Source organism: Canis lupus, chromosome 37, assembly GCF_011100685.1.
Source record: "Canis lupus familiaris isolate Mischka breed German Shepherd chromosome 37, alternate assembly UU_Cfam_GSD_1.0, whole genome shotgun sequence".
In the NCBI taxonomy this organism is placed as follows: domain Eukaryota; kingdom Metazoa; phylum Chordata; class Mammalia; order Carnivora; family Canidae; genus Canis; species Canis lupus.
The window spans coordinates 10,045,543-10,063,207 of NC_049258.1; the positions used below are offsets into that span (position 1 = coordinate 10,045,543).

Below are 17,665 nucleotides of genomic sequence, written 5' to 3' on the forward strand. Positions count from 1 at the left end.
TTAAATTTTTAAAAAGATTTTATTTATTTATCCATGAAAGACACAGAGAGAAAGAAAGAGAGAGAAAGGTAGAGGTAGAGACACAGGTAGAGAGAGAAGCAGACTCCATGCAGGGAGCCTGATGTGGGACTCAAACCTGGGACTCTGGGATCATGCCCTGAGCCAAAGGCAGATGCTCAACCACTGAGCCACCCAGGCATCCCAGGTTATTAGTATTATTATTATTTTTAAAGATTTTATTTGAGAGAGAGAGTGTGTGTGTGTGCATGCCCAAGAGTGGGAGGAGAAGGGCAGAAAGAGAACAGTCTCCACTGAGCAGGGACCTAATGTGGGGCTGCATCCCAGGACCCCAGGATCATGACCTGGGCAGAAGGCAGTTGCTTAACCAACTGAGCCACTCTGACATCCCTATAACAAGGGTTATAATAAGAATGTATTAGTAATAGTGACTTTCCTGATTTCTCAGACTGCTGTGATCTCCTCCTCTATAATTTCTCTGTTTTCATTTTCCTTATTAAAGGTCACGTCCCTTGCTACCATCTATATTTTCTTCCTCCAAAAATAAACCATCATGCTTGAACAGATGACTCCTCCATTAATCTGCTGTTCCTGTTGACTATATGATAAAATCCAAACTCATTATGGCATTAGGCCTTTAAAATCCACCCTTGGAGGGTGCCTGGGTGGTACAGTTGGTTAAGCATCTGCCTTCAGCTCAGGTCATGATCCCAGGGTCCTGGGATCAAGCCCCACGTCTGGATCTCTGCTCAGTGGGGAGTCTTCTTCTCCCTCTGTTCCTCTCCCCCATGCTCATGCTCTCTCTCAAATAAATATATCTTTAATAAATCAAATAAAATCAAATTCACCCTTTGGGTGCCTGGATGGCTTAGTTGCTTGGGTGTCCGACTCTTGATTTTGGCTTGGATCGTGGTCTTGGGTCCTGAGACTGAGCTCCACATCAGCCTCCACATTCAGTGGGGAGTCTACTTGAGGTTCTCTCTCTCCCTCTCCTTCCCATGCTCTCACTAAAAATAAATACAACTGTTTTTTTTTTAATTTAAAGATTTTATTTATTTATTTGAGAGAAAGAACCAGAGAAAGAGCACAAGCAGAAAGAAGGGAGAAGGAGAAGCAGGCTCTCCACTCAGCAGGGAGCCTGACATGGGGGCTCAATCCTAGGACCCTGGGATCATGACTTGAGCCAAAGGCAACTCTTAACCAACTGAGTCACCTGGGGGCCCCTAAATAAAGCTTAAAAAAAAAAAAAAATCCACCCTCAACCTACCGCTCCAATCTTTCGTCCCCTCCACTGCTTACCACATACACAACTCTACATCGATCTTACCACTCCATGAATAGATCATAACTTTTCATAACTCCTTGCTTTTCCATGAATAGATCATAACTTTTCATAACTCCTTGCTTTTATGGAGGCTGCCCTTTCTTACTAGAACATACTTTTTCATTTGGGAAATTTCTGCTTAGGATTCAAGTGCTGGCTTAAACTTTTACATTAGACATAAAGCTGCTCTTAATTCCTCTGGCTAAAGGAAAGAGTTCCCTTTGTTCTGTAGCTTGAATACAACATTTATCCCAGGGAATCACAATTCTTTCTCTTTACCTCTGTTTTAGCTATTTAATAATAAGCAACTTTAGTTTGCTCATTTAGTTTATCATCTCTATCTCTAGTGTCCAGCATAGTGTCTAATACACTATAATTGTTCCATAAATTTTGTTGAATGATTTGATTTAATGAATAACAATTTCTTAATCTTTACAGCCTCTAAGAAAGTGGTTCTGTCAAAAAAACCACAATGAGGTACCACCTCACACCAGATTGGTAAAATGAACATGTCAGGAAACACAGCTTGAGATGTTGGTGAGGATGCAGAGAAAGGGGAACCCTTTTACACTGTTGGTGGGAATGTAAGCTGGTGCAGCCACTTTGGAAAACAGTTGAAAATAGAGCTACCCTACCACCTGGCATTGCACTATGGGGTATTTACCCAAAAGATACATATGTAGTGATCTGAAGAGGCACCTGCACCCCAATGTTTATAGCAGCAATGTCCACAATAGTCAAATTGTGGAAAGAGCCCAGATGTCCACCAACAGATAAATGGATAAAGAAGATGTGATATATATACACAATGGAATATTACTCAGCCATCAAAAAAATGAAATCTTGCCATTTGCAATACCATGAATAGAATTAGAGTATCATGCTAAGCAAAATAAGTCAGATAAAGACAATAAACATATGACTGCATTCATGTGGAATTTATTTTTTTATTTTATTTTTATTTTTTTTTTGAATTTATTTTTTTAAAGGATTTTTGTTTTTTTTTTTAAAGATTTATTTACTTATTTATTTATGAGAGAGAGAGAGAGAGAGAGAGGCAGAGACACAGGCAGAGGAAGAAGCAGGCTCCATGCTGGGAGCCCGATGTGGGACTTGATCCCGGGACTCCAGGATCGTGCCCTGGGCCAAAGGCAGGCACTAAACCGCTGAGCCACTCAGGGATCCCCTGCATTCATGTGGAATTTAAACAAAGCATAGGATCATAAGAGAAAGAAGGAAAAAACAAAACAAGATGAAATGAGAGAGGGAGACAAACTATAAGAGACTCATTAATCACAGGGAACAAATTGAGGGTCACTGGAGGGGAGGAGGTGGAATGGGTGATGAACACTGAAGAAGTCACGTGATATGATGAGCACTGGGTATTATATAAGACTGATAAATCACTGACCTCTACCTCTGAAACCAATAATACATTATATGTTAATTAATTGAATTTAAATAAATTAATTTTTTTAAGTGGTTCCTTGATCTGGATGCACATTACGGTTATTGAAGGGCATTCTGGAATGCTATATTCCTGTGCCTCAACATAGACTGACCCAATTAGAATCTATGAGGGCACCACCCAGGAAAGTTGTTCTTCTAAAAAGCTTTCCATAGGCCGTAAAGAGTATATGGAAATTCTTTGTACTATTTTTGAAACATTTTTTGTAGGTTTGAAATTATTTCAAAATAAAGAGTTAAAACTGAGTTGAAAGTCTGACTTGGAAGCAGTCACATCTTCAGATCCCTTCCCTTCTCCTTCTCTATGGCATTAGGTTTATTGAAGATTTCTTTTTTAAAGGATAAAAGAAATTTCTACCTGGGAACCACCAAGCCCAATTGTTGTTTGGAATGGAGGTTGCGGGAAGGATATCATACTGAAAACAGGAAAATTAAATACTTCTTACTGGATATTGAAACCTTAAGTTCTCCTTCCCTCCTTGGCCAGGCCACCAGAATGTTAACAGCCAGCCCTCTGGTTGAGAGACTAGAAAGAGTTTTCTATAGGGAATTGGACCACCCCAAAATGAAAGACTTAGAGGTATAGACTTGGGAAGTTCTCCAACTGAATGGCTCAGTGAAGTTCATAGTCAACTAGCCCTTCTCACATGGTCAGAGCTGTTCATTTTTTATTTCCTTTCCTTACTTCCTTAGTATAAGGTGGGGAGGATTATCAGACATCTGAGGAAGTCTACTAATATGAAAATAAGAACAAAATAAAGAAATACAAAAGGTGGGGCACAATTTGGAGGAAACACAGAATACACAAAGAAGGAAAAAACCCTTAAACAAAGTAAATTATCATTGATATTCTCAAAAATATAGAAGATGCTGTTTCTAGGGGAAAAAAGCATCTACTTTAAAAGCACTTAGAAAACAAGAAGAGCTTCTATTTAAATATATAAAATATATGAACTGCAGAAATTAAGAACTCAAGAAAAAGACTGGTTGATGAAGTTGAGGAAATATCACTGAAAGTAAAGCAAAAGGAAAAAGATACAGTAGATGAGAGAGAAAAAAGGACCACTCCAAGAGTTCCAACATCCAAATAATGAAAATAATCCAAATAATAAAGACAGACAATAAAAACCCAAATAAGTAAAAGACCAACAAATAATAAAAGACCAGATAAAACAGAGAGGCCAAATTAATTTACAAAAATAATTCAAGAAAAATTTCCAGTCTAAAGGACATGAGTTTCCAAATCAAAAAGTTCCACTTAATGCTCAGCACAATGGAGGAAATAAACCTACACCAAGAAATATCACAGTGGAGTTTCAGAACACTAGGAAAAAAGAATGAGGATATAGGTGCATACAGGAAAACAGTAGATCCACTCAGGAAAAAGACAAAGGGAATCCCAGGATAAGAGTGAAGGAAGACCCCACAATAATAAGTGTATATCAGGCAAAGAGGGCAACACAGTCTGGATTGGAGTAAGTCAAAAGCTCCAGGAACCCTTTTTGTAGGAGAATGAAATTGAGAGAATAACTGATGTGAATGAAGACTTACAAGGAGATTTAGACAACTGATAGAGAATTTGCAGGAGTTGAATTATAAAGCAATTAATAAACAAAATAAAAGACAATTAAAAAGGTATATAAGAAAGGAAAAGTAAACATTTAATCACAAGCCTCAGTCATACAAAGCAAGGAAGCTTCAAATGAACTATGGTCATTCATAGTAATAATAAATTGGAAAAATGAATTCCCCACAGTTACAACAGAGCTACACTGAGACGATAAGAGAAAGAGATAAAGAGCTAAATCTTTATCTTTCATAGGGATAAATTGTTAGATAATGCTCAAGACTGAAAATTAAGAAGCAGCAAGTTACTGAAAGATGTGGAAATAAATATTAAGAGAGTCAGTTAGCAAGATTTCTCAATATCAGCACCAGTGGCATTTTGGGCTAGATAAATGTGGGGGGTTGGCAGCACACCAGGATGAGCAGCCTCCCTGACCTCTACACATGAGATGCCTATAACAGCCCTCCCTCCTACCTAGTTTTAACAATCAAACAAAATCTCCGGATATTGCCAAATGTTTGCTGGAAGGCAGAAATGTCCTGGTTGAGAACCACTGGTTAAAAGTTGTTGTAGGGCAGCCCTGGTGGCTCAGCGGTATAGCGCTACCTTCAGCCCAGGGCGTGATCCTGGAGACCCAGGATCGAGTCCCACATCAGGCTCCCTGCATGGGGCCTGCTTCTCTCTCTGCCTGTGTCTCTTCCTCTCTCTCTCTCTCTCTCTCTCTCTCTCGAATAAATAAAATCTTTAAAAAAAAAGTTGTTATAATATGTGGGAAAGGAGAAATGGAAGGGGGAGAGGAAAAGGAAATCACAGTTTTTCTTGATAAACTATATAGAACAAATGCATGTTTAAATTTGAAAATATGTATCTGCCTGTGTATCTGTGAGTGTATTCCTCATACAGTGCACAAAACTAGAATATACAGCAAAAATAAAACAACAGCACAGTGAGATATCACATTTCACAACCAGTAGGATGGCTATACTCAAAAAGAGCTGTTTGTAGAAATGTAAAATCGTACTTACTCTAGAGAACATTATGATGGTTTCTCAGAAAGTTAAGCACTGAATTCTCATATGACCTAACCATCTTCTCCTAGGTATATATCCCAAATAGCTGAAAATGTATGTTCATACAAAAACTTACCAAAAAAAAAAAAATGTTCATGGTAGTATCATTCAGAAATGCCAAAAAGTGGAAATAATCCAAATGTCCATCAACTGATACAGGATAAATGTGTATCAAAATAATGGAATATTTATTCAGTCATACAAAGGGAGTACTGATATACATTACCACATAAATGAATCTTGAAAATGTGCTAAGTCATCAAACACAAAAGGCCACATATTAGACAATCCCATTTACATAAAATGTTTAGAATGGACAGAATTCTACAGATAGAAAACTAAGATATGGTGGGGCCCGGGGCTGAAGGGAAGGAAAAAAAAAAGTTTCTTTTCTGATGTGATAAAAATGTCCCGGGGGGGGGGGGATTTCCTGGAATTAAATAGTAGTAGTGGTTGCACAATCTTGTAGATAAACTAGAAATCACTGAATTGTACACTGTATAGGGAGTGAATTTTATGGTACACAAATTATACCTCAATTAAAAATAATTTAAAAAATCAATTATTAACTGAAAATGTGCAAGGTGTAGAACACATAGTTTTTTTTTAATTTTTTTTAAAGATTTTATTTATTTATTCATAGAGACACAGAGAGAGAGAGAGAGAGAGAGAGAGGGGCAGAGACACAGGCAGAGGGAGAAGCAGGCTCCATGCAGGGAGTCCGATATGGGACTCGATCTGGGTCTCCGGGATCACACCCTGGACTGAAGGCGGTGCCAAACCACTGAGCCACCTGGGCTGCCCCAGAGTAGTTTTAATATTTAAAAAAAACTCTTCCAAATCACCAGGAAAAAATATACAGTTCAATATGAAAAATGGACACAGGATTAGAATATGCATTTCACAGGTCAGAAAAAATAACTAGTGAATTAATATATCAGATGTGTTCAGGCCCACTCATAATTAAGGGAATGCCAAGTAAAACAACATAGTATCAGTTTTTATTTATTTATTTTCTAAAGGTTTTATTTATTTATTCATGAGAGACAGAGAAAGAGAGAGAGAGAGAGAGAGAGAGAGAGACAGAAACACAGGCAGAGGGAGAAGCAGGCTCCGTGCAGGGAGCCTGATATGGGCCTCAATCCCCCAGGTCTCCAGGATCACACCTTGGACTGAAGGCAGCACTAAACCGCCAAGCCACTGAGACTGCCCATAATATCAGTTTTTAAAGATCAGATCAGCAAACCTTAAAAAATTTGAAAATACTCATTACTGGGAGTTGGTACAAGGAAATAGGCCCTCTCAAACTACTGGTAGGAGATTTAGTTGGTGCAGTTATTCAGGAGAGTGTAATTTGGAAATATGTACTCAAAGTGAAAAAGGAAATACCCTTTAGCTTAGCAATTTCGATGCTAGGAATTTTTCTTTTGGATAATTTTGGTGCTCCCATGCAAATATACATACAAAATAAAATAAAGAGTTCCTTGTAATATTGTTTATAGTAGCAAAGAAGTGAAACAATCTAAATTTTAGTTGATATAAGAATGGTTAAAAACTGATGGTGCGTATATACAATGAAATACTAAGTAGTCATTAAAAAAGAATGTGGAGACCTCTACATGCTGTTAGAAAAGTCAGTCTAAGATTCATTCTTAAATGGAAAAAAGTTACAGAACAATACATACAACTGAATCCAATGCATATGGACCTACATACGTTTAAGGTCGAATACATGGTTTTGCATGCATTAAAAATTTCGGGAAGGACACAGAACAAAACAGCTAAAATTTTAACTACTGAGAATGGAAATGGTGGTTAGAGGGAAAAGGGACACATACTTTTCTCTTTGTGTTTCCATCTATTTTAATCTATTTAAATTCTGTTCTATTTACAGTTTACCACAAGTATCTCACAAGTTATACTTTTAAAAATTAAAATTAGAAAACAGAAAGGGAGCCAGGTAACCAGATGATTTTAATGCAGACTATACTATGAACCACTCTCTTTTTAAAAAGATTTATTTTATTTGAGAGAGAGCACACATGTACATGCAAGCGAAGGGAGGGGCAGAAGAAAATGGAGAGAGAGAATCCTCTAGCAGACTCCCTGCTGAGCACACGGACCCTGACACAGGGCTCAATCCCAGGACCCTGAGATCATGGCCTGAGCCAAAGGCATATGTTTAACTGAATGAGACACCCAGGAGCCCCTGAACCACTCTTTTAACATAAATTTTATATTGTGAAATGATTTGAGTAAACCAATATAACTATATAGAAAAAAAATTAAGCTGTTACTTTAAGTTAGAAAAAGCCTTCTACAAGCATTCTTCTGGCTAATAAAGGATGATCACTAGAGCTAAATTCCAGGGATCCCTGGGTGGCTCAGTGGTTTAGTGCCTGCCTTCGGCCCAGGGCGTGATCCTGGAGTCCCAGGATCGAGTCCCACATCGGACTCCCTGCATGGAGCCTGCTTCTCCTTCTGCCTGTGTCTCAGCCTCTCTCTCTGTGTCTCTCATGAATAAATAAATAAAATCTAAAAAAAAAAAAAAAAAATAGAGCTAAATTCCAAAACAATGTGTTAGAATGCAGGTAAAGACAATGTATTTTCTATGACATGTGTAATACTGGAAAGATCCGTAAAAGAACCAGAATTCCAGACAGAAGCACTGACCAAAGGTCAATGACCATGAAAATCTGCTTGATTCTATATTCCTCCCATAACTCTAATATTATAACCAACAAGATAATAGTATTATTTTATTGCCAAATATTATACAATGATAAATAATATCACTAATATTTACTATGTGCCAGGCACCATGCTAAGCATATTTCGGACATCTCCTCATTTATTCCTCACAATGTGTGGTAAGGAATTTGGCCTTGCCCAAAGAGAGGTATGGCCTTTGCTCTCAGCTTCTGGGAAATAATCCATGTCATACCTGACAGCTTTGTTTCAGGTGGAGCTGGTAACCCAGAAACATAAAATAATCTCAAAATTTGAAACACCCATAACATCTTGGGTGATGTAAGAAAAACAAAGGCAGTACCAGAAGAATTCCATAATAAAATGGAAATGGTATGTGCAGAGAAGTGTTACCAGAGAATGCAAAGAGGTGCTCAGAGTATTCATCAAGAAGGAGCCTCTTTTTTTCCATAGGGTCAACTTTGGTACTACCTAACAAACTGCTAGATTCTACTGTCACCTGGACACAGAGTGATGGTCACTCATTGAGCAACAAAGAACTGTCTGATTTATGGATGACAGTTCTGAAATGAATGGAATACATTCCGTTTGGAAGACTGCCACTCTGACTGAAGAAGGTTAAAAGCAAATCAGGTTGGTATGTAGACTTCATTGCACACTGTTTGCCACAATGAGTGGTAGTGGCCAATGGCCTAGCCATATGGTCCCATAATAAGGCAAGGGAAAACCGGCCTATTAAAGGATGCCTGCAAGGGGAATAATCCTATGGAAATCACCGTGGGATTTTGAGGAGTGCATTAAAGTAGAATTATGTCTCTGTCTATCAGGGGAATCAGAAGGCAACTGGTAACAATGAATAGACTGGTATCAATGTGTTAGCTTGAAGTGACTATCTGTGTCCACAAAATGAGTGGATGTGGCGGTACTGCAGCAATGCAGAGATGAACTGAATTTAGACATACTCTTTTTATACCCTAAGTTAAAAAAAATGCTGTAAGAACTTTTTGTTTACCAAAAAGAGAGACATAGACCGGCTACGAGGCAGATTACTCTGGGGTAAGGCCTGTACACAGGTGACAACTGGACTGATGCCAGTAGCCCCTGGTGGCTACAAATGGGTCCTGACAGGAATAGACACTCTGCACTAAACTTTGCTTATCTGATGGTAGATCAAATGTTCAGAGTGCTATAAAAGGACCAGAAGATACTGCATAATTTGGACTGCTGAGTCACATTTCTTTAGAGCAGTGAACACACTTTACAGCCCGTAAGGTCTAACAATGGGTAGGGAGATATCCTCAGCATAGCGGTTTGATAGAGAAGTGGAACAAGCAATTGAAACACCCCTCATCTAAAATGGGACAAGGAAAAGGAATGAAGCATGAGGGGCAAGTTTCACCAGAGGGTCACCACTAGATAGATTTCTCTGCTTTTCTAGGGATGTGGGAAGAGGTGGGTAGGACAATATTGTTAAGATTATGCAATTCTTCCTAACATGGTGGTATAACTATACTACTTCCTTCTTCCCCACATCAGCTCAACTTTTCTTTTGCTATCTAAAGCAGTGGTCTAGGACCAGGGCTCTAATTGCAGATGCCAGAAGCAAAGGATTTCTAAGGAAGAAATTATAACTATATTCCTAATTCCCAAGAGCCTGGGATCCCTGGGTGGCGCAGCGGTTTAGCGCCTGCCTTTGGCCCAGGGCGCGATCCTGGAGACCCGGGATCGAATCCCACATCGGGCTCCCGGTGCGTGGAGCCGACTTCTCCCTCTGCCTGTGTCTCTGCCTCTCTTTCTCTCTGTGTGACTATCATAAATAAATTTTTTAAAAAAATTTAAAAAAAAATTCCCAAGAGCCTGATGAGGTGAGTGGTATCTTCATCCCACCTGACAAAACTGGGCTTGACACGAGTGCAGATATATCACCTAGTGGTCAACAGCCCACTAGTTCTATACCTAGGTAAATCTACCATACATGGGTGGGAGTGGACTAAGGCAGGAGACACATGCTAGGCTAGTATTGCTGCCAGAAATCTGGACCAGCACAGTGGCCACATCTTAACAGCCTCTCCAAAGTTTGGGTACAAATGGAGAGAGGTTGGAATGTTTAGCTGAGATAAAGGAATTAATAAATGGATGATGCAATGAGGGAAACTCAATATTACATTGCTACCATGAGAGGTTCAGAGCAAGAAATGTCATTATCTCTTGGTTCAATAATATACATTAGATACTTAAAAAGGTGAAACCATATGTTGGTGAGACCACTCCTACTTTTATACCTGATAAAGTCAACTCAAAGCCTGCAAACCTGACTGACATTGTTTTAGGAACATTTTGGCCACATGAGATGATAATGAACTGCAATAATAGTGACTAAGACTATTAATTTCTTAGTATCTATGACTAATTTTTCAGGTCACACCTACTGCCATTCTGTGATATGCTGTAACACTAGCATGGTTGATAAGGTTATAATACTGATAATGAAATATTGTAAATTGAGTTAAAGCTTCCTTATAGAAAACAATTGGCTTGAGGGAAAAACTGGACCTAGCTAATAATCAGCTAATTTCTATGATCATTATTTCTACTAAAGTTTATCATAAGGCACAAACAGCAGTAGATTATGTACCCAGGTAGGTTGGGATGGAAAATAATCAAAATGGTACAAAAATATGAAAATGTATGTATATAGTGGCTTTAGAAAACAAACTGTTTCTTCAAATCTATTCCTAACTTACACTGGCTCTTCAAATGTTGGGCATATTCCTAATGATCATACTGCTGTCTATATCTGTCACATAAATTCTATACTAAAAGTAGATGCCCAGATACACCTGATTATTTTTGTTTAAAAGAGCCTAAGCCAGTGGCCAGGGCATGGCCTGTGTGTAGTACAGAATTTGGCCTTGCCCAAAGAAGTCTGCCCTTTGCCCCCTGTGAGTAAGTAACCTCTGTCATACCTGACAGGAGTGTCTTTGTTTAGGGTAGGGGCTAGCCACATTAGGAACAACCACCATAGGGTGCCTGGATGGCTCAGTTGATTATGGCAGGCTCTTGATTTTGGCTCAGGTCATGATCTCAGGATTGGGCTCCATGCTCAACAGAGTCTGCTTGAGGATTCTCTCTCTCTCCTTCTGCCCATCCCCCTGCTAATTCTCTCTAAAATAGACAAATCTTAAACAAACAAACAAATGCCATGTGATTTAGGGTAGGGCTTTGGGTCACACAGCCTCAATCAACCTAGAGGCTGAGATCAACCATGTGAGCAATCAATCCAATCAGTCATACATACAATAATGGAGCCAGTGAAAACTATGGCCACTGAGCCTGACTCTGTACATTTTGTCACACACTGATGCTGGGAGGGTAATGCATCCTAACTCCTTCAGTGAGTGGCACAACAGAAGCTCTGCATTTGGCACCTTCTAGATTCTATCCTAGGAGTCTCTCCCTTTGGCTGACTGTAATCTGCATCCTTCCCTGTAGTAAACCTTAACTCTGAATATAACAGCTTTCATAGAGTCCTGAGTCCTTCTAGTGAGTTATCCAAGTTTAAAGTGGTTGTGGGAAGCCCCCAAACTTGCAGTTGGTGTCAGAAGTGAGGAAAGTCTTGAGGATCATGCATTCAAACTTTGCAGTCTATGTAACTTCAGGAAGGTAGGTGCTCTCATTAACCCATTCTGCAATGAAGAAAGCAAGGTATGGAGAGTAGATAAACTGCCTGAGAAAGTGAGCTTCTAAGGTGTAGTGCTAGAACACAAACCTTGGCTTAGCTGCTCTGTGCCCACACTTTTAGATTTTACATTGCTTTATACAAGATGACCATATAAAGTACCATGCATGAGATAGATAGGTATTTCACCACTATAATGTATTCACTACTATGACCTTTTAAACCTTTTGCCTCTTCCCTCATCAAACCTGAACCAAAGTAATTACAGTTAACAAACACAAATTAATAATTATTATTGCCTGCAGTTTTGAGCATTACCGGTTTTGTGCAGTGAATGTTTCCCTCTGAGGATGAAGATCACTATAAACAACCCTGATGAGATCATGCTGACACAATGCCCCTTCTGTCAAAGCCATGGATCCAATTGTTGAGGGCTACAAAAAAATAAAATAAAGTATCTTTTAAAGACACATTGTCTCTAAAATGAAGTAAAGATCTATATCATGTAGGGATAATTAATTTTATTTTTTAAGATTTTTATTCATGATAGAGAGAGAGAGAGAGGCAGAGACACAGGCAGAGGGAGAAGCAGGTTCCATGCCGGGAGCCCGACGTGGGACTGGATCCCGGGACTCCAGGATCACACCCTGGGCCAAAGGCAGGCACCAAACCGCTGAGCCACCCAGGGATCCCCTTAATTTTGTTTTAATAGAAGGCAGTTTAAGACCATTTCTTCTTCTCATTTAAAACCTTTTGCATTTTTCAATTACATACATTCTATAGCTCTTTTTGGAAATTATATATAATATATAAAACGAAAAATACGCTGCTTTAGTTTTTTAAAAGATTACAATCTATATTTAGGACACAGAATATGAAAAGTTGCTAGAAAGACTGAAGGTTTTTCAGTCACCATTTTTACAATTCTTTGTACTCCAGAACACACACCAGTTTTGAGATTATGCATTTAAATTTTGCAGTTTGTCTGACTTCAGGTAGGTGGATACTCTCATTAATCCCATTCTATAATGAAGAAAGCAAGGTGCATGGTTTAAATCGGTAATGAGGATTAAGGAGTACACTTATCATCATTAGCACTGGATGGAGTATGGAATTGCTGTTTGCTGAGTCACTACACTGCACATCTGAAACTAATATAGCACTAACTGGGATTAAAATAAAAACTTAAAAAAAAGGTTGCAGAGTTATATACTGAATAATACTGAAGACTGTGATCAAATGTTTCTTTAATGGTGACAACTGATTTCAGGTTTCTGAAGTTAGAAGCATCCATTCATAAGTGTCTTACTATGCTCCCATTTTATTTTATAACATGATACACAGAACTTAATATCTATTACTCAGAAATAGTCTATGCTTAAATGAGCCCAGTCTATTAGACGCATTCTAATACAAAACAAAGTCCCAGGGGAATTAACTAAGGAAATAAATAGCTGCATGAAGCTATGCGTAACTGGATACTATCTGTTGATAAGAAAATGGAATATAATTTTTGGACTACTGATAAAGTTTAAGTGCTTTTCTTATACTTTATACACTAAAGGTCACTACAGACCAGAAGTGTATAACCAGAAGTTATGAACCAGAAGTTCATAACATATCCTTAAATCTGGGATTTCAGCTCACAGTTGTCTTTCTTCTATATGATTATCAGTGTTCTTAATTCTCCAAAAAAATAAATATAAGCAAAACTCAGAAGCATAATGTTAATGAATAGCTAAAATGCATCAATTATAGACTCCTTTAAATGGAAATAATTCAGTGTTAATATCCTGAGTAGACATTTCCCTAAAAAATAAAAAAAAATTTTTCTAACAGATTTCTAATTAACATGGGAAACTTTAAAAAATTAAAGAATATTTTTAAGAATTCACAAAAGACTAAAAAAATTGAAAATGATAGTGGTGGAAGAATAAAAAAGAAATAAACAAGAGCTACAGGAAAATCTTCCATTAATTATTTTCTGCCTCTCTTGATAAGAGCTTAGTTTTAAGTAAGTAGCACTTACTTTTAAGAAGGAAATCAATAAAGATGTGTTAGGAGCGTTTATCTCTGGTAAGAAACTGACTTTCCATCTCTTATTCAATATAATTTAAAATAATTCTATCTTTCCAATCTTACTTACCTCATGGTATATTGAAGGCTTGGATAAGGAAGGGATAGTAAAAGATAGAACTTTATTGTTTCCATCTTTATCAGCAATTTCCTATAGTTAAAAAATAATATACAAAGATAATTATAAGACTATAAGAAATAATTTCTTTAAAAAAAAAGAAATAATTTCTTAATTTACCAAATATATCATGGCAACCAAGGAATATTTTTAAAACAATAATATATAAAAAATACTACCCTAGTGTATCTTTTTTAACCAAATCTACACAGTTTAGTAATTGAGTTACCCTTTGAGAGATATGAAGAGCAATACTGTAGCTAAATCAAATGCAATGTGACAGCAGAGACACTAGGCAGGCACACAAACTGATTTTCATGTTAAATATACAGACAGGACAGGAAGATTACAAGTGACTAGATCTGAGTTAAACAGATGATATGTTTTAGCCAAGATATACACTTATTAAATAAGAAAAACAATATTTTGACTAAAAGAATGAATCTTGGGATCCCTGGGTGGCTCAGTGATTTGGCGCCTGCCTTTGGTCCAGGGTGCGATCCTGGAATCCCGGGATCGAGTCCCGCATCAGGCTCCTGGCATGGAGCCTGCCTCTCCCTCTGCCTGTGTCTCTGCCTCTTTCTCTCTCTCTATTATGAATGAATAAATAAAATCTTTAAAAAAAAAATGAAAAAAAAAATTAAAAAAAAAATAAATGAATCTTGACTAAAAGAAACAATTATTCAGCAAAACATTAGTGACCTGAGTAAGCTACATATTAACATATTAGTTCCAGTGATTAAGTTCATATTTAGACAACTTTTTAAAGATTTATTTATGATAAATGACCGAGCCAAAGGCAGATGCTTAACTGACTGAGCCATCCAGACACCCCCTTTATTTTCTCTTAAAAGCATTTTATCGGGAAGCCCGGGTGGCTCAGTGGTTTAGAGCTGCCTTCACCCCAGGGCGTGATCCTGGAGACCCAGGATCGAGTCCCACGTCAAGCCTACTTCTCTCTCTGCCTGTGTCTCTGCCTCTCTTTCTCTGTGTCTCTCATAAATAAATAAATAAAATCTTTATTTTTTTTTTTTAAAGCATTTTATCTTTGAATGAAAAGGACAATGGTGTCCTTCATTTTTACAGTCTTGGCACCTCCAGGTATCAATATTGCACCTACAAGTATCAATATAAATCTGCCTATAGATGCTAGCAAATAGAGACATGAAATGATCCTCTGGCATCACTCCTTTTCTGTACTGCCTCATTTTTGTCTGTTTCTTTTACAACTCCTATTAGTATACATAACTAGCATAGAATCCAGAGATAAAAGGCTGCCCCCTCCCACTGTTAGTAGACCTAAAAGGAAGGTTAGTGAGAGACTGAGTAGTTCACACCACAGAAGGAAGAAACAACAATAAAAACATCTCAACAGAATACAAACCCAAAAGAACCTCCCTGTAGGGCTCATTTCTGAGTTTAATATGTCACAGGAGAGTACCAATTATATGTGAACAATGGCCATGTCTCTAATTTTGCAGGGAAGTGGGTTTAAGGATTCCTTAGGGAGGTCCTTTTACTTTATAGTCAAACTAGTTGACTAGTGGGCCATTATGCCTCACAGAAAGTCTATTGTAAGATGAATGGACCTCATTTAAGTTAGGCAATAAAACTTTAATTTTTATTCCTAAATTTCAAATTAAACCAAATAAACTTTGTCTATATTTGTATATATCTCTGAAAAAGGGTGTTCTGCAATATGTTTAAGCTTAGGGTAATAAAAACTTCCCCTGCAGCTAGGTGAAGCAAGGGAAGTTCTAGAGAGAGAAAGAAAAGAAAGAGAAGGGACACCTGGGTGGCTCGGTGGTTGAGTATCTGTGTTTGGCTCAGGTTATGATCCCTCGGTCTTGGGATCAAGTTCCACATCAGGCTCCCTGAAGGGAGCCTGCTTCTCCCTCTACCTATGTCTCTGCCTTTCTCTGTGTCTCTCATGAATAAATAAAATCTTTAAAAAAAAAAAAAAAAAAGAGAAAGAGAAATAAATATATAAAAGAAACCCAGTGCAGTAAAAAAAGTTGAGAGCCACAGAGAAGTGAGAACACAGGGAATTAGAAGAAGACAGAAGCCTGAGGTTACATTTCTGACATATAACTGAGCACTTATATAGGCATTATTTCTGAGATACTAAAAGATAATTAAACTATAGCACCAACAAGCAAAGTCAAGAACTTGTCAGCATTCTGCTATAAAAATTTTTTGCTTCATTTGTCCCACTACTGAGTTTTATTAAACAAATCAAAGATAGTTTAATTTTCAACATATGGTAAACCACTAAATTCAATTATTAACTCAACAAACATCTACTAAGTGTCTATGCTAAATACTAGAGAAGAGAGTAGTATATGAAACAATTTTCCTGCTTTAAAAGAAAAAATAATCAGGCAAGTTAGCGAAACAGAAAATTTTATGCCTGGACCAGCTTTTCATGTAAAAAAAAAACTCACCCCTAATTTTGATACTACTACAATTACTGCTAATGACATTTATTAAGCACCCAGGCAACATCCAGATTCTAATTATTTTTAATTTTAACAATGTTTTATTTCTCTTTTACAGATAAGGCAACTGAAGTCAAGATATTAAGTAGCTTGCCAGAATTTAAAGCAGCCAATAAAGAACAATGCCTGGTTTTAAACAAAATACAAGTGATTCCAAAGGCCACACTGCTTCCTTCAGATATATGTTCCAGTGATTGAAATGTTTTCTAATGATTTTTTAAGGGATAATACCTCAAGGAGAGAGCAGTGGTAGAGAAGAAAATTTATTTACTGTGAGACTCAATGTTTTGTGAGATACTTTATTACCTCTCAACTATTAAACTTTATTTTTATTATGTGGAATGCTTATTTAATGAGTACTAAATACATAGAACATAAGACTTCAAAGAACAGGAGTTTTAGTACCAATGTTCTAACTGGACACTAGGGAAAAAATGCTTAAGGTACTTAAGAATCTCTTAAAAAACTGTTTCAAACCATAGAGTATCAAGGATATATAACATATTAGCAAATGATTATTAAAAACAATTTCAAAAATTTTAAATGCAGCACATTCATAAACATTGGTCAAATAAATTTTATTTATTTATTTTTATTTATTTTTTAAAAGATTTTATTTATTTATTCATGAGACACAGGAGAGAGGCCGAGACTTAGGCAGAGGGAGAAAGAAGCAGGCTCCATGAAGGGATCCCGACACAGGAACTTGATCCCAGAACTCCAGGATCATGCCCTGAGCTGAAGGCAAATGCTCAACCGCTAAGCCACCCAGGCGTCCCTATTTATTTATTTTTAAATATTTTATTTATTTATTTATTTATTTATTTATTTATTTATTTATTTATTTATTAATGAGAGACAGAGAAGCAGAGACACAGGCAGAGGGAGAAGCAGGCTCCATGCAGGGAGCCCAATGTAGTACTCAATTCCAGGACTCTGGGATCATGCCCCTAGCCAAAGGCAGACACTCAACCACTGAACCACCCAGGCATCCCAAATAAAGTAATTTATTTTTTTTTTTTCCAAATAAAGTAATTTAAAGAGTTGTCACAACATATTAACACCACTATCAATTAAAATAGTTTCGCCTGCTTTATAAAATGCCATTATCAGCAATTACTTATTAAGCCTCTATGTAC

The 17,665-nt window shown here is 37.4% G+C and overlaps 1 protein-coding gene and 1 long non-coding RNA gene across 8 annotated transcripts in view; one reads left to right on the forward strand and one right to left on the reverse strand.

The window, feature by feature from the left end:
* The window catches only part of FAM126B (family with sequence similarity 126 member B), a 77,515-nt gene that overhangs the window by 24,114 nt on the left and 35,736 nt on the right, over positions 1–17,665 (reverse strand). For all 7 annotated transcript variants that reach the window (XM_038585328.1, XM_038585325.1, XM_038585329.1 and 4 more), the window contains 2 exons: positions 13,981–14,061; positions 12,153–12,268 (listed from right to left, as the gene is read on the reverse strand). In XM_038585328.1, the coding sequence (XP_038441256.1) occupies positions 12,153–12,268; positions 13,981–14,061 (197 nt within the window). The remainder of the gene's footprint in view (positions 1–12,152; positions 12,269–13,980; positions 14,062–17,665) is intronic.
* Positions 8,345–16,865, forward strand: LOC111094439. Its single transcript, XR_005385225.1, has 2 exons — positions 8,345–8,788; positions 16,585–16,865. It is a non-coding gene; the product is annotated as an uncharacterized LOC111094439 (long non-coding RNA).